Source organism: Cydia splendana, chromosome 20 (assembly GCF_910591565.1).
Source record: "Cydia splendana chromosome 20, ilCydSple1.2, whole genome shotgun sequence".
Lineage (NCBI taxonomy): Eukaryota > Metazoa > Arthropoda > Insecta > Lepidoptera > Tortricidae > Cydia > Cydia splendana.
In genome coordinates this window covers 6,549,489-6,567,615 of record NC_085979.1, presented here as the reverse complement: position 1 = coordinate 6,567,615, position 18,127 = coordinate 6,549,489, and the positions used below count along the sequence as shown (strand labels likewise).

General features: G+C 41.1%; 1 protein-coding gene across 1 annotated transcript in view; it reads right to left on the bottom strand.

The window, feature by feature from the left end:
- LOC134800850 (SH3 domain-binding protein 5-like) overlaps window positions 1-18,127 on the bottom strand; it is a 48,644-nt gene that overhangs the window by 20,911 nt on the left and 9,606 nt on the right. The window contains exons 5-8 of the mRNA XM_063773406.1: window positions 13,724-13,905; window positions 10,821-11,005; window positions 9,639-9,748; window positions 8,385-8,512 (exon numbers count right to left, since the gene is read on the bottom strand). Coding sequence (XP_063629476.1) covers window positions 8,385-8,512; window positions 9,639-9,748; window positions 10,821-11,005; window positions 13,724-13,905 — 605 coding nt within the window. The remainder of the gene's footprint in view (window positions 1-8,384; window positions 8,513-9,638; window positions 9,749-10,820; window positions 11,006-13,723; window positions 13,906-18,127) is intronic.

The window sequence follows — 18,127 nt, the reverse complement described above, 5'->3', positions numbered from 1 at the left end:
AATTACAAACATAAATTAACTTTTGGTCGTAAAACTTAAATGAAAGCTAGTTGTGATATACATACCTACCCACCTACGTGTACACTTAATGTGACAAAAGTTAGCAAGAGGATTTACAGTGCTCGGATTGTTTTTTTAAAAGTGTGTTACGCAGGACAGGCAAGTTAGTTTACTGGTTTCGTATGCGCAATTGATCAGTAATCTAATCTAATAATTTAAATCGACTTTTCCCTTGTTGCGAGTGGCGCCATCTAGTGGTAAGGTGCCGAACGAATTAGATGGTGTACTGAACTCTGCTACTAAACGTAGATATGGTTGTCTGCGCGGCTAATTGTGGTAGACCCCTCTTATCGACAGGTGTCGCTAGGTGCGCTGAATGCGAGTTGTCTTATCACAAGGTGTGTGTAAACATGACCCTCACCGCCCGCGTCGCGACCACATGGGCTTGCCCATCCTGCAAGTCGAAGTCAGCGCGGGACAACAGGGACAACACACCCATTAAAACCAGTGACTCGGGGAATGGGAGTGCAGACGTCCAGGCGCCGTCACCTGCTGAGCGGCAGCACGACAACGTCGCGGAGGAGTTGCGCCTGTTTCGCAGTGAGTTTAGGGCTGCCAGAGACGACATTGCAGGCCTCAGGCATGAAGTGGCGGAGCTGCGCGAGCTCATAACGGGATATCAGGCGCGCTTCGAGGCAGTGGAGGAGAGGGTGAAGGCACTGGAGGAGCAGTCGCAAGAACGCGCGTCGGGCGGGGCAGACTACAATGAGCTGGCGGGTACTGTGGCAGCGCTGAAGCAGGAGCTGTCCGATCGCGACCAGGATCTGCTCTTAAGTGACCTGGAGATAGCGGGAGTTCCTGAGCACCCAAATGAGAACCCTTCACATCTGACGAGTCTGATCGCGCAGAAACTTGGGGTCAGCCTGGACGAGCGCGACGTCGTATTTGCCGAGAGAGTCGGTCCGAGGAGGCTGGTGCCAGCGGCATCGGGGACCGGTGGTGAGGCGTCATCTGAGGCTGGGGCGGGGCGTGCGCGCCCGCGGCCGCTGGTGGTCCGGCTCGCGCGCCGCGGGATCCGCGGCGAGTTGCTGCGTGCCGCGCGGACGCGCCGCGGGGTCGACACGTCCGGTTTCGGCTTGCCGGGAGAAGCCAGGCGGTTCTACGTCAATGAGCGGTTGACGAGGCTAAACCGGTCCTTGTTGTATAGCGCTCGTCAGGAGTGCAAGCGATTGGAGTGGCGTTATTCCTGGACCAAGGATGGGCGCGTCTACGTACGTCGAAAGAGTGGGGACGCAGCGCACCGGATAAAATCTGAGGACGATATAGGAAAGGTTTTTGGGTAGAATTGGGTTTGTTGTACTATGATTCAATAAAAGTTGCGGCTATGTGTTTCTTAATTTTAATAACTATGTGTATTATATATAAGTTTGTGGTATATGTATATCTTAGCCAAGTATCACTTATCGATGTATCGCTACAAATGCAGTATATTTATTTTATTAGCCTTTATAATCATCGTCATAAATTTTCCTGTGTCGGCTGTTCATGCAAAGCTTATCATACAAGTATGGTTGTTAAATGTCAGAAAAATGAATTTAGAAATCACACACACTAAGAAACGCTTAAAAATAGGTTTATTTAACGCAGGTTCTCTAGGCACAAACCATGATAATATTGTTTCAGCATGTATCCGACAAGACTTTGATATTTTAGCTATAAATGAGACGTGGCTGAGAGAGGGTGAAGAAGGGCGAGCACCAGTAATACCCGACTATAAGCTGAGGCACAAACCGCGCCCGCCAGGGACTCGTTCTCGTGGCGGAGGCGTGGGTTTCTATATCAAACGAGGAGTCAGTGCTCGCACTTTATCTCACCCAGTTGACCCTAAACAAAGCTTAGTGGAACAAATGTGGGTTGCATTGACCCTTAACGGAAAGAAGCTAGTAGTGGGGACAGCGTATCGACCTCCATGGATGAACACCGACCTATTTTTTGATGCCATTTCCGACACAATTAGTTTTTTACACAATTATGATAATATTATTTTATTAGGAGATTTTAATATTAATTTATTTGTACATACTGACACAAAATTTCAAATATTTCATAACTTTTTAACAAGTTTCAGCCTGAACCAATTGATAACAGAGCCTACACACTTCACTGACAAGAGCCAGACACTGCTTGATGTTGTGTGCACAGATCTACAAGCTAGAAACATTAACATTGAGCACCTTGGATCTGTACACGGTCATTGTCTAATAACTTGCGAGTTTTTCATTAAACGTGACAAGCCCAAGCCATACACCACCACATATAGGCCCATAAAAAATATAGAACTTAATTTTTATGAAAAGGATTTGCAAGAAATGTGTTGGAATTTGCTGCCCATTATGAATGCAAATGAAATTGCAAATGCTTTCAGTAAAAACCTACAAATATTATTTGACTTACATGCACCTACCAAGTCTATTGTAATTAAGGCTCCCCGCCCACCGTGGATCACTGACACTATCCAGTTTATGATGAAACTGCGTGATGGAGCAGCAGCAGAGTATCATAAAAACAAGACAAGTGCTAAGCAAATGTACTATAAAGAGTTAAAATCTACAGTAAATAAAGCCCTATATAATGAGAAAGTAGCGTATTTTAAATATAATATTAATAATAAAATAAAAAACCCTAAAGTTTTATGGAAGAATCTTAAATCTACATTAATCCCTAAAAATGACCCTGATTTACCATCCTGCTTTAATGACCATGATGCAATAAATATACATTTTCTAAACCTGCCGTGTACTGCACAAACATCTATTTCACAGTTGACCTATTTTGAATTTGACAGATTTAATAATTCAGTATTTAAGCTGCAGCCGGTCAGCCCTGATATGGTTCTTACAATAATTAAAGGCTTGAAAACAAATGCTATGGGCTGTGATGGCATAAATCTAGATATGATCATGATGACATTACCTAACAGTTTGGACATAATAACAAAATTGATAAATGCTTCTATTCTAACTTCTTCTTTTCCTGACGCCTGGAAGCAAGCAGTTGTACGACCCCTCCCTAAGATTACAAATCCTACCCAGCTTAAAGATCTTAGACCAGTAAGTCTATTGCCCTGTCTGTCTAAGGTGTTGGAGAAGGTTGTGTGCTTGCAATTAACAGAATATATAGAGAAAAACAATATTTTACCGGATGTACAGTCGGGCTTTAGGAAGGGAAGGAGCACCATGACAGCTTTGCTCGACGTCACTGATCATATACTGTGTGCTCAGGATCAAGGAATGTGTACTATATTAGTGCTGCTAGACTTTTCCCGGGCATTCGATTGTATAGATACGGTATTATTGTTATCAAAATTGAGCTACTACGGGTTTGATTCTGGTGCACTTAAATGGTTTGATAGTTACCTTGCAAATCGTAGCCAGCATGTAAAATTAAGCTTGAGTGATGGCTCATCGCTCATCTCAGAGAGCATGAAACTAGCACGAGGAGTGCCTCAAGGCTCGATCCTCGGCCCGATCTTGTTTATTTTGTACTCTGCCGACATAATAAGGCATATAAAACATTGTAAATACCACATATATGCAGACGATGTGCAGGTGTATATCTCATTCAAGCAGTTGGACATTGACAATGCAATAGGCAAACTAAATGAGGATCTTTGTAGAATAGCGGACTGGGCTACCAGTAATGGCTTATTATTGAACCCTGCCAAAACAAAGTACCTAGCATTTGGCAGTAAACATCAGCTGGCTAGGCTTAATCCTACAATGGATGTAAAATTAATGGGAAATGCCATCGAGCGTGTCAGTGAAGCAAGAAACTTAGGCCTATTAATGGATTCGGAGCTCAGGTATGAGAAACATATTTCAAATTTAGTTAGGAGCTGTTTCTATAAGTTAAAAGTTTTGTACAAGATAAGACCTTTCTTGTGTGAAATTCTACGCATCCAATTAGTTGACTCACTTGTTCTGTCAAAATTAAATTATATGGATATAGTATATGGTCCACGACTACTCACTAAAACAAAGCGACTGGTGCAACGAGTTCAGAACGCTTGTGCCCGTTTTTGCTTCAATATTCCGTTAAGGGCACATGTAACCCCATTTTTAAACAAATGCAACATGCTTAAAATGCTACACCGACGTAAGCTTCATCTGGCAAGTCTTCTTTTTGAGGTAGTGCACCAGCGGTCTCCTGCGTATCTCTTTGAGAAACTTTCCTTCCGTAAGACTCGTGTAGCTCGACAATGTGGGTTGCAGTTGTTAACGCACCGTCACTGTTCGGCTGCATTCCGTGGAAGTTTTAGATATTTGGCAACAAAATGCTGGAACAATCTGTCTCCGCCTTTGAGGAACCTGAAAAGTGTGCATAGTTTCAAAGTTACGCTAAAAAAAGAGATATATGAACATCAGCAAAGACAGGAAAGTTTAAGATGTGATACTAGTTTTATCTAAGAAGCCTTTTTTTTTCACATACCTGTAGTTATTTCCCATGAGCCAACCATTTCTGCACTATTTTTTGTCACTTTATTTTAATTTGTTCGTCTTTTCCAAATAATTAATTTAGTGATATAGTTTTGGTTTGTTTAAAGCTTTTACGACTAGAAGTTTTTAAGTCTTCTGCACAAAATGTACACGTGGATAGCTATGTCATAGCACAAATATGGCCGTGCTGGTGTCGTGCCGTGTGACGTGGCCATGGCGTGGCGGCCAGCTGTCACTTGGCTGTCAGGCCTGTTCCAGATACGGCAATTGCCGCAATGTTGAAGTTGTATATTAAATAGTTTTAGTTTCAATTTTATGTTTTAGGTATAGTTTTTAGGTATAGTTCTAGTTTTTAATTAGTTTAGTAAATTATAGCATAACCGCCTCGTCGTCGAACGGCGTAAGCCTGGGTTACAACGGAAGAACAGCGCTGGCTTTGCCAGCAACATGCTGAGTTGTGACCCTTTTATGGCATTTTTCACTAAATGTTATACATTGTATATTTGTCAACATGTTTTTGTCATCTGTGTTTGTTTGTCATAAATAAATGTATTTCTATTCTATTCTATTCTATTCGATAAGATATTTATTATGCTTTTATAACCAATATTGTCAACAATGTTAAAATAATACTTACAAAATTAAGGATAAGGATATTCTATTCTAAAAGGTTAACACATATCACTTAAAGAATAAGGGTCAAAGTTAAATGGAGTTCAAACAGGTTTAATCGTCTGTCGGAAGATGGCAGTAATTGAACTGTAGCTACATAATTTACCATGACCAAAGAGTATAATAATATATGTATTGTAAAAGAGAGCCAACTCGCGAGTAAATGTCAAAAAACGTCGACACTAACGCTCCTAGCGGATTTTTATTACAAACCTTTACCTATGTGTGCGTGGCACACATGCATACTAATAAAAACTATGGCGCCTTTTTCCTTGACCGTTTACAGTGAACTACAATGAGGGTTCCATTCTTTCACCTTCTTGCAAAGCAATCACGTGAAAAATGAATACACCTCATTGTAGTGCATTGTACACGGTCAAGGAAAAGGGCGCCAAAATATTATGTACTATAATACCTATTCATTCAGTGACGATTTACTACCTAGACCAGTATTTTATAAATGTTCATACCAAAGAATATTTTAGTCGCAAAAGTAAAAACACGATGTGTAAAAATGTCATTTATTTTTAATTACTTACATGCGTAACAAAAACAAACCAAAAAAATATTTTCTAAGGGTTCCACTTATTATACCTATAGTGCGACCACAGAAACTTTGCAGCGCAATAATTAGACAGCGAATTAAAAAACTATATATGGCAATGTTTTCTAGCAGTCAGTAAACGTCATTCTCTATGGTATGTGTTTGTCAAAATCGTTTAAATTTTCGTTGTGTTTTGTGATGAACGGGAAAAACATGGTGAAACCTTACAAAATCGGCGTGTGGGAATTACTTTTCCGCATGACGAATAATTTTGCACTAGTAAAAAATCAGCACTAGGCGATTCAAGCTCAAAAACGACAATGTTTACAAAATTTTGAGTTGATGACGGGTAAGTGGAATGAAACATTTTAATACTTGCACCATATCTATAACATAAATAGATAATATATTATAATATTGGCTGGAAGATTGGTTTAGACTAAGGTTTCACAGCAAATTGAACACACCTAATAGGTATAGGCATACTATTACCTTATGAACTTCCTCTAACATTTCGAGAAACCCATTGGTTAGAGCTGGGTTTTGAGATCGAAGTCCTCTAACCCACAACCACCATGCTTAATGCTTACGGCATGGGTGCCTACTGGCTACTAGTTAAAGCTTAAATTTATTTTAAATGTAAGTATGTTTATTGTTTTAATGGTTTATTTCGTTTTTCCGAAATCCGAAGTTCGCGAATTACGGGAAATTTCTTTTTCAATATAATTACGCCTTAATGGGAGTAAAAGAGAAAGATGCTCGCAATTTGCGAACTCCGGTGTTTGCGGTAGGCTCTCTGTACCTATTTACCGCTAGGCCGTCGCGGATATTACAAAAGCTCAATAATTTTGATGAAGCCAAATGTCATATTCTCCCAAATCTCCCAATATTATTTATCAACATTTAATATATGTATACATAATAGTGACATATATTGTTGGAATTAAATTTATTTAACCTTAAATGCACAGCTTAAATTTTTCATAGACGGTAAATATGGTAGAAATTTCACAAGTATCAACACTCTTTAATCCATTTTCTGTGGTGTTGTCACATACTGATTTTTAAAAACTACTTTTTATCTAGCGCTGCAAAGTTTCTGTGGTCGAACTAGTAAATTAGTTCGAAATAATACAAATCCACTATTAAAACTTGGACGTAAATTTGACTAGCTAGCACGAGCCACGAAGCATTGATGCGTTTTGGAGTCATTTTGTTTTAATTCGCACAGCCGAAAAGGCAATGAAGTTTTTTTTTCCCAGGCGCACTCATTTTCATAAATTTATAGTGATTATACTTTAAATTATTAATTAAAATTACAAAAAAATTTAATTTTCTGTTTGAATTTTATACTTTGACGGTTACTATGTTTTTTGTTTTAACGTTTCCTTTCACGTAAGGCACTTGGCAAAACTATTTAGTTAGTTGTTGTTAATAAAAACGATTATATTATTTTAATATAAATAAAATTAAATTAAAACGATTAAAAAATGTGAGGTACCTAAATTACAGAAAATTTTAAACGTTTCATACTTGAAACGGAATTTGTGATAAAAATGCAAAGACAAAGTTCTTTTTCTTTTTAACAATTATGGCCTGGATGCATGTTTTTCTGCGGTGACGCCATCTAGTTGATTTATATGGAAGCATCATGTGAGCAAATTTTGTCATTAATGTGATACCGACGTCGCCTGTTTCTATGTAAAAAAGCCCCCCTTTTAAGTTTCGCCCCTGACCATGACAGTATCTCTCTTCTTCAATTCCTCTTTGCCTATATTAAAAAGCCAAAAATCGGCATAGGCTACAAAAATAAATTTATCATACAGAAAATCGAATGATAATAATATATGACATTATAACTTTCGTGAGACCTTTGACGAACCAATACTCAACTAATTTGCACAACGTTAGTCAGTTTCCGCTGAGTACAGCGACATTTAACGGGAGATTGGGTAAACTTATTATTATATTAACGCATTCATTGCCACTAAGTGCTACGGGTTACGCTCGTAGCGCGTAGCCACGTTTTCGCCGTATGTAGCGCGTAGCCGCTACGAAGTGTACCCGACTGTCGGGTTCTTGGCCCTGAATGTGTTAATGCAGTCCCACGGACTACAGATGTTGCGCATAATTTTCCATCGTATTTTCACGGAAACGTACGAACGTGTCTTGCTATTTCAGTCGGTCTCGGTACAAAAAGTACTGAGGTCGACTGAAGGCGGGCCGGATGCTTGTTTGCCACCGACGTAGTAAAAAAAAACGGTTTGCACTCCGGGAGTGCCGGCAGAAGTGAATACTCAATGACATTTTAACGGTTTTTCGATCAGGTCACGTGTCCGTCTTACGTCTTACGAATCTTACGGTCACGTGACCTGTCGCGAGTTTAAAATTTTTTCCCTATCACAAAAAGTGCGCCGCTAAAGAAGTTTTCACTTCAACAAAGGGATATAGAGGAAGGAATAGGAGAAGGGATAGGGATACCCGTGACCTCGACTGACCTTGGAACATTTCCTTGATCTCCTTGACCTTCTCCCCGGTGTCGTGCAGTATGGCGTCCAGGGACTGCCGCCTGCCCTTCTCAGCCTTCTCTAAGTCTGCTCGGAGCAGAGCTGTGCGGTCCATAGAACTTGTGGAAATTATGTCAATACGGGGTATTACCACACTCGACTGACCTTGGAACATCTCCTTGATCTCCTTGACCTTTTCCCCGGTGTCGTGCAGTATGGCGTCCAGGGACTGCCGTCTGCCCTTCTCAGCCTTCTCCAAGTCGGCTCGCAGCAGAGCTGTGCGGTCCATAGAACTTCTGGAAATTATGTCACAGAATTAAAAAAGTTTTGGCAAAAATGTCATTTTTGGTACAAGCTTTTATCGCTGACTGTACTTTTCTTACGACAGACAACTAATACTCATCGAGACAATTCTAAAAAGCCCTAACACGATTAGGTTGCGTTGTTTCAGCACAGAGTTCCTATGGCCACCTCCTGTCTCCATCATCAGATCAGCTCGATGGTACCATAATATTGCATTGTCATCCGATTTATGCATGCATGCAAAATTTCAGATCAATCGGAAACCGGGAAGTGGATCAAATTTAACTTGCAAGATTTGATTACAGACAGACAGACAGACAAAAAGCTTGTAATAGTACTAGGTACAGACGACTCACTCTCTAACAAAACGCGTCTGTTACGATCGGACAGATATGGCCGCTAGGTGGCGACAGCGCCACGCGCGGCTTATGGCTAGCCACCAAAATTGGTGTGGAACGGATGTACTTGTGTAATCGCGGAGCGAGCCACGCCTGGTATTACTGCAATGTTCTGCCGCCAGAGGGCAGCACTAAGCTAGCTAGTAAACCATAGAGTAACTTATACATACTGTGCCTTAAACTGCTTTTTGACAAGATTTCACAGACAATAAAATATGACATTGATGCATCAAGGCGGTTTGTTAACAAGGGCCTACCGGGAAACGCGAAAATCGATATTTAGTTGTCTTCCTCTTTATCGCTCGAATATGATCTCGGCTCCGTTCGGCTCAGCATTACTCCGAGCAATTATTAGGGTTGACACAACTTGAAGTCCCTTTGCGTGTACAGTCACCTGCAATATTATGTTACACAACGACGGCCGCAAAAATATCTGACACGATCTTGTTTGTTGAGCCATAAGAGCGTGTCACATATTTTTGCGGCCTTCGAAGAGTAACATATTATTGCAGGTGACTGTACGACCACAGATAAGATAATGGCTTGAATTTTGACAACCCTAAATAGCCGAAAGGGTTAGTGCCATATATTAGAAAAGGACAGCATGATTCGACCCTGAACCGCTGTCAAACTTCGGTTTTGCAGGAAGTTTCCTTTCTGTACGGTAGTACTATTATTTATTCTGTGGCCGAGGTAAGCGAGGCCTGCTACAACTAACCGTATTATGCGACGGGGTGACGCAGCGGACACTTTGGACTCGCCAGGGCTCGGCGGTGACGGTTGGTCAGGGGACGAGCGAGGCCGCAGCGAGCATTTCTCGAAGCTCACCTGACAAACAAAATACTCATTATCAGTATGATTAAAAAAAAATATTCTCAAAGAAACTACTTATTATTACTTTTCATAGTGAATACTTAGAACGTACAACAACTGGATTAGCCTTATGTCGTATTTGCGTGCAAAAATGTGACTTTCCATCAGAGAAGGGTCCTTGTGCTTCATCTGTAATAAGGACGTTTCTATCAGAATTTCTGCTGAAATTTGGGATGGAAGCGTCCTTATTGCACTTGAAGCATAAGGACCCTTCTGTGATAGAAAGCCACAAATGACTGCCCAGTTTTTGCGGGGAGGTGAAGAAGTAATATGTACATGGAAAAAAGATCTGTGTCGAAACCATAGAGTAAAGTATTTCGCGGCGAGATAGACACACCGTCCCTCTTTAATTAACATAGTTAGAAAAAGACGGGTAATCTATCTCGCTGCAAGATACTGTCGCGCCAATCATGTGCCTAAAATGTCATTATATGGAACTTGCTAACTATGTAAACAAAAGTCACTAGTAAATTCATCATTCAGAGACAATTTCAATATGGCGGTTTGTTTACATAGTTAGCAAGTTCCATAGAATGACACTTTACAGTTATTTATGGTCTAAGGGTGTGCATTAGAGATGCAACAGATAGTTGTTAGCCGGATATCGGATACCGGATATTCGGCCTGACCATCGGCCGAATATTCGGCATCCGGCCGACGAATATTCGGCCGGCGGAATGATATACTTACATTCCGGTTTTTTAGATGCGCATTGTGCAGGTTTTGACCTGTTTCCTAGTGAACGATCGCGCGGACTCATTTCTAGGATCGAAATGAGTGCGGGTGCAAGTCAGTGAAATGTTTAAATTGTTTTAAAATAATAAACGAGTTTACGATTAATGACCGTGACGGTTTCTTAGATGCAATGTGTTTACACCTAAATCAAGCAATGTTACTATCCGGTATCCGGCCGGATATTAGTATAATGGCCGGATAGGCCGGATACCGAATAATAACCGAATATCCGGTGCATCTCTAGTGTGCATGAACAAGGTTCAGGTGTGTTCCAGCCCGGCCCGCTCCCTACCTCCTCAGGGCTGGAGTAGTCCAGGTCTATCTCCGTCCAGGTGTCATCCTGTCCGGGCCGCTCGGCGGCGGCCCGCCGCAGCCACTCCCGAACAGATGCGTCAGTGCTTTGGGAACACAGGTCTTCGAGGACTCCGTTGGAGGTGTCGCTGGCTACATCTGTGATTGTTGATGCTCGGTCTATTTCTATCGCTGAAAAAAAAATATGGAGTTTTACTGCAACGTTCTGCCGCCAGAGTGCAGCAATATGTTGTTTAGTAAACCATAGAGTAACTTATACATACTAGGCCTTAAACAGTTTTTTGACAAGTTTTCACTATGACATTGATGCATCAAGGCGGTTTGTTTACAGGTGGCCTACCGCGAAACGCGAAAATCGAAAATTCGTTATCTGCCTCTCTATCGATCGAATAGGCAAGGGTGATAGAGAGGCAGAAACCGAGCTTTCGATTTTCGTGTTTCGCGGTAGGCCCTGGGATAGCGCTTGTGACGCCCTCTACGCAGTTTTGCGTAATATGTATTCCCTATTGTTAAAATTCAAACTTATGTTAAAATCTGTGAGGGGATGTATTTTTTACACACATTATGTAGCCTTTTAGTAAAATTCGAATAGAGAAATCGAATAGAGTTAGACCAAGAAAAGTCTGCAACGATTTTGAAAGCACACGCAGTGCAAGTGTCATTTATACGTCATAAATCCATACTAATATTATAACGGCGAAAGTGTGTCTGTCTGTCTGTCTGTCTGTTATCTCTTCACGCTTAAGCCGCTGAACCGATTTAGTTGAAATTTGGTATAGAGATAGTTTGAGACCCGGGGAAGGACATAGGATAGTTTTTATGTCAGAAATCATCCCTAAAGAGAGTGCAAAGGGGGGTGGAATTGAAAGAGCTAATGAATTGCCTTATAATTGGAGTAAGCAATGCGCGAATTGAATGATTGCTATTAACATTATCCAGGCGCTATACCTACTTTAGCTGCTGTCACTAATTCCACGCAGACGAAGTCGCAGGCAAAAGCTAGTAATTTCATAAAAGCGCTGGTGGCCTAGCGGTAAGAGCGTGCAACTTTCAATCCGGAGGTTGCGCGGGTTCGAACCCCGGCTCGTACCAATGAGTTTTTCGGAACTTGATATTTACCAGTCGCTTTTCGGTGAAGGAAAACATCGTGAGGAAACCGGACTAGTCCCAATAAGGCCTAGTTTCCTCTCTGGGTTGGAAGATCAGATGTCAGTCGCTTTCGTAAAAGCTAGTGCCTACGTCAAATCATGGGATTAGTTGTCAATCGGACCTCAGGCTCCCGTGGCAAAATGCCGGGATAACGCGAGGAAGAAGATATTAAATAATATTGCGCATGAACTTAAGCAAAGTCAAGGTGCCTACAATGTACAATCATGCTCGTTGATCGTTAATATTTGAGGTTATGATAATTACATGTTTTGGTTCGATGTACATTGCTACTTTTCTTAGCGCAATACTATTTGAGTGTTGCCGTACTTCACTTTGCTGTACATTGCTACTGACTCACGACTCAGAAAACTTTATAACCTTTTAATTTGTAGTTGTTGTGTGTTTTAAGACTTAGTTTATAATTGCACGCTACATGTGCTCTGTAGCTATATGTGTGCCATGTGGCGAAACATAGTGTTACTATATTATACACTAGCTTTTGCCCGCGACTTCGCCTGCGTGAAATTAGTACCAGCAGCTAGAGTAAGTACAGCGCCTGGATAAAATTTAATAGCAATTCGAGCATAATATGCTTAACCAATTAACAGGCACTTCATTAATTTTCTCATTTCCACCCCCCTTTTCACCCTCTTTAGGGATGACTTCTGACATAAAAACTATCCTATGTCCTTCCTCGGGACTTAAACTATTTCAATGCCAAATTTAAACTAAATCCGTTCAGCGGTTTAAGCGTGAAGAGGTAACAGACAGACAGACAGACAGACAGACACACTTTCGCATTTATAATATTAGTATGGATGTAAGACCTACTGTTGTATATACCTATGTTTAACAAATAAATAATTTGGAATTTGACATACTTTGCTTGACAGACTATAGTATCCTTACCGTTTCTCGTGGACTGCCGCCTCGACCTGTGCTTGTGTATCTCATCGGATATCCGCTCCAGGTTCCTCAAGGCTGAGGAGTATTGCTGCTTCGCCTCGCAGACCTGCTCCTCTAAGGTCTGTATGCGCGCCTTCTGCGCCTCCAGACAGACTACAGTATCCTTACCGTTTCTCGTGGACTGCCGCCTCGACCGGTGCTTGTGTATCTCATCGGATATCCGCTCCAGGTTCCTCAAGGCTGAGGAGTATTGCTGCTTCGCCTCGCAGACCTGCTCCTCTAAGGTCTGTATGCGCGCCTTCTGCGCCTCCAGACAGACTACAGTATCCTTACCGTTTCTCGTGGACTGCCGCCTCGACCGGTGCTTGTGTATCTCATCGGATATCCGCTCCAGGTTCCTCAAGGCTGAGGAGTATTGCTGCTTCGCCTCGCAGACCTGCTCCTCTAAGGTCTGTATGCGCGCCTTCTGCGCCTCCAGACAGACTACAGTATCCTTACCGTTTCTCGTGGACTGCCGCCTCGACCGGTGCTTGTGTATCTCATCGGATATCCGCTCCAGGTTCCTCAAGGCTGAGGAGTATTGCTGCTTCGCCTCGCAGACCTGCTCCTCTAAGGTCTGTATGCGCGCCTTCTGCGCCTCCAGACAGACTACAGTATCCTTACCGTTTCTCGTGGACTGCCGCCTCGACCGGTGCTTGTGTATCTCATCGGATATCCGCTCCAGGTTCCTCAAGGCTGAGGAGTATTGCTGCTTCGCCTCGCAGACCTGCTCCTCTAAGGTCTGTATGCGCGCCTTCTGCGCCTCCAGACAGACTACAGTATCCTTACCGTTTCTCGTGGACTGCCGCCTCGACCGGTGCTTGTGTATCTCATCGGATATCCGCTCCAGGTTCCTCAAGGCTGAGGAGTATTGCTGCTTCGCCTCGCAGACCTGCTCCTCTAAGGTCTGTATGCGCGCCTTCTGCGCCTCCAGCGCCGTGTTGATGCGGGCCTTCTCTTCGAAATACGGTCTGGAATATATAATAAGATAAGTTTAGCAGAATTATTACTTGTTCAGTTGTTTTCCAGTGTTCTAATAAATTCCTCTGTTCTCCTTGCACCATTTTTACATGTGTCTCTGTTTGGCCCGATGGTTGACTGGTAGATCATTAGACATTAAGTCCGCCATTTGTACATTATTTTTATGTTTTGTGCAATAAAGTTTAAATAACTAAATAAGATACAGGCTGTTTATTTTAGTCACCTGCAATACGAAGTATTAGAACAAATTAAATTATTTTCTGAAAATATTTTAACTTGTTTTTATTTCAAGTAGAAACACTAGGTACTAATATATAAACTGTAAACTGAAATAAATGTCATATACTAAGAAAAAAGTGACCAAGGCCTCCAGTGCCCGGTGTGTGAGCGAGACAGCGCTATGCAAGTGCTAATACTTGCATAGCGCTGTCTCGATCACACACCGGGCTCGCGTAAAAAGTGACTACAATTAGCATGCACTAGTAAAGAAAAGTGAGTACCGTGTGTGCGGCAGCAGAGTCAGCGGCGGCAACTAGGCAAGCAGAAAAAGCACTAGAGTCAGACCAAGAATAGTCTGCAGCGGATTTGATACCCCACACAGTGAAAGTGTTATTTTAAACATCAAACTTCTATGAAATTATGACGTATAAATGACGCACTGCGTGGGCTATCAAATCCGCTGCAGACTTTTATTGGTCCGACTCTATTTACAATTTGTGCTGATTGATACTGCCCGATCTATATTGAACCAGTTTATAGTCTGTCAAGCAAAGTATGTAAGTAGCAATGTACAGCAAAGTGAAGTAGGGCAACACTCGTGGTACGCGGTAGGCTCTCTGTCTATTTCATAGAGTTATACCGGGTGTGGCCTGTAACACGAGCAAATAATTAAAACATAGATTGTACTCCTCAAACGGTGACACTTTTGTTCAACAACTTTTAAAAATTATGAAGTATTTAGACTCCCTATTTTTCATACAAAATAAATATTATTATGGGTGATTCTTAAATTGTGTCCAAAAAAATGTTTTTTCATAAACGTTTTTATTTTTCACATATTATTACATATATCAAAAGTACATACAAAAAGCAATTTTTTGATTCATATGGTCAAGCTTAATACCCTCAGGAAAGGTAAATAAAATGAGTACATATTGCGAACATGTTGCGAACGCAACCTTTATTTGTATAATACAGTAACTAAACGCAGCCGTCGGGCTCGGCTAGTATTTGGAAGCTTTTTCTAAAGCACCAATAGGAGCGCTCCACATATTATGTATCGCGGCCAATTAGAGGCACCCAAATCTTAACCACTATTTTCGGACATTCAAATTATGCAAATCACTCTTTCATCAGCCTCCATACGATTACCACACCACTTTTACATTTAACCGGTTAGTCAAGGAACCCTTGTAAAACCAGTACCTATTGAAATTATAATAGTTTACTTCAAATCGAAGCTTTTTATTTGAGTCGTCGAGATCCTGACCTGCACGGCGGCTACAAACACGTTTGTGACAAAGTGTCCCTCAGTCGTGACGTTTCGGCATTTTGGTGGCCAACTCGGCTATTTTGATTTATATAGTTATTTTAACATAGCATACGTCACTCCTATGACTACGACAAACCTAATGACAGCTCAGACGTTGAAATCCGTCAAACTATAAAGGCTATAGAGCGTGACAAAGAATTCGATACATCATACGTACATACAAGTGAAAAACATTTTTTTTGCTTTGGCAGTCGGGCAATAATAGCAAATGATCTGTAGCTAATAAAAATACATTACTGAAAAGTGCATGTGCCTCTAAATTAATCAAACGAATTAAGAATGACACGACCACGTGTCTATATGTCACGAACGTGGACTCAAAAGTCCGTGGTGGTGACAGATTTTTGAGGCCACGGTCGTGATAATTTGGAACATGTTCGATTTTACATAAACATTTCTTTTGATTTTGCAAATGTTAAATAATTAGCTTAATCTGCAATGTATGAGGTATATCTTATGTTACAAACAATAACGTGAAACTGCAACTTACTTTTAAAACTCTAACACGGCGGTGATGCGTTAAGGTTTCAAATGTTTTTTCCGACCGTTTTTTCAAATGAACACAAATAAATAATTTTCGACAAAACTTCTCCCTCCAGCCATTCGTAAACCTGACAACAACACAGTGTTGCTGTTCTAAAAAAACTTTAATAAGGCTGCCAGTAGTAAAGATAATTTTCTACCGAGTACCGCATGTTTATATTACCACGCGCGGTGGTGACGCGAAAACTAATCACAAAATGTATGTTGTTTAAAATTATATAAAATCGTTATAAATCCATACAATTTTTAAACAGTGTTGTAGAACAAGGATTAGTGTTTTATATTTGATATAAATTATTGCAAAATCACTTCATATTTTTTCAAAAAAAAATCAAATATTCCAAAATCTGGGGAAGTCACACTACACGGTCTGTGACATTTCGCACTTGTAATTTTTTTTTATATGTTTCTAATACTCTTAGGACAATACATTTAGGTTGACCTAAAACTAGAGGTAAATTGCTAAGTATATTGATATAGAGATTACTTATTTTCACAAAAATACATGCTATTCTTACGTGTTACACAAAAAATGCATAAGAATAAGAGTTACCCTTATATCTTCAATGGACGCCATCGCCACGCCATATCATCGTGATTGACGTTGCGTCTTAGAATAAACTTTAAAGTGTAATAAAAATCAAACCACAAGTTATTAGTGTTAGTAGACGACCGGTCTGGCCTAGTGGGTAGTGACCCTGCCTGCGAAGCCGATGGTCCTGGGTTCGAATCCCAGTAAGGGCATTTATTTGTGTGATGAACACTAATATTTGTTCCTGAGTCATGGGTGTTTTATATGTATATAAGTATGTATTTATCTATATAAGTAAGTATATAGTCACCTAGCACCCATAGTACAAGCTTTGCTTAGTTTGGGGTAGGTTGATCTGTGTATGATGACCCCAATATTTATTTTTAAAAGTCGCTGACAGCCTACACTACAGTTTAATTTTTTGCTCATATTACAGGCCACACCCGGTATAAGTATAGAAAGAGTGGTTTACATCAGTTTCCTTACCAAAATACGAGTTATTTCGTAGTCGACATCTAACGTCAGGTAGCGGAATTTATCAGTAGGTACTGCTAGTTGACAATAGATGTCTCGGCGAACGGAAACTCTAATGCTCAACAATTTTCAGCTAATATTATAACCGGATTAACTGGAAGTTTATTTTTTCAACTCCTTGTGCTCATAATATTAGTTATAAATCGGAATTAGTTGTAAAGTTTATGTGGCTCTTGGAACAAAAGGAGATCAAAGGGCCAACGAAACGCGTGATCAAACTACAGTGGTATCCAGGCGGGCCTGATCAAATCGGTCGTTTTGATCAGGAAAATAATTGGCGCCAATCTCATCTAGCGTCCACACGTACACAATTTAATCACCAATTTTACAACCATAAACAAACTCACGTACCTAGCACGGTCCTAGCATTCCATAGATACTAATAGCTTCGAAAATTGGCATTTTTGCGTCCACACCTCCTGATTTGATCGGGCAATCGAATTAGCGAGCAAAATTGCAGGTTGCGGTAACAATTCAGTTATTTATGATAAAAGGATAATGGCTCCTCTACACGATGGGCCAACGCCGGCCACTCCAAGGGACGCAGCAATGCGGTAGAATGAGATAGCAATATCACTTGCTCACTCTAACGCATAAATGCGTCCCTTGGAGTGGCCGGCGTTGGCCCATCGTGTAGAGGAGCCATAAATCATTTAGTTAACTAGACAACAATGATTATATATAGGTATATTTCGATAGTTTTAGTTAAATTATTAAGCAGTTTTAAATTCGGTAGGCGGTGGAGTAAGTATATACGCGAGACAACATGAACCAAAGATTTTGATTTTCGTTTACACGGTAGGTCCCGTTATCCCGGCATTTTGCCACGGCTCATGGGAGCCTGGGGTCCGCTTGGCAACTAAGAGCACACATATACGTTTTTACGCACACATACACAACCTAGTTCCACCTAAAACAGGGACACCTTGATTTGAAGTCCATCCTGTCAACAGTATGTTTGTCCTTTTTTGACAAACGGCATTTTTAAAAGAGCAAGGAGAGAGAAATGATTCTAGTTGCTGCGCCGTCAAAGAGAACAGACAACGTTGGG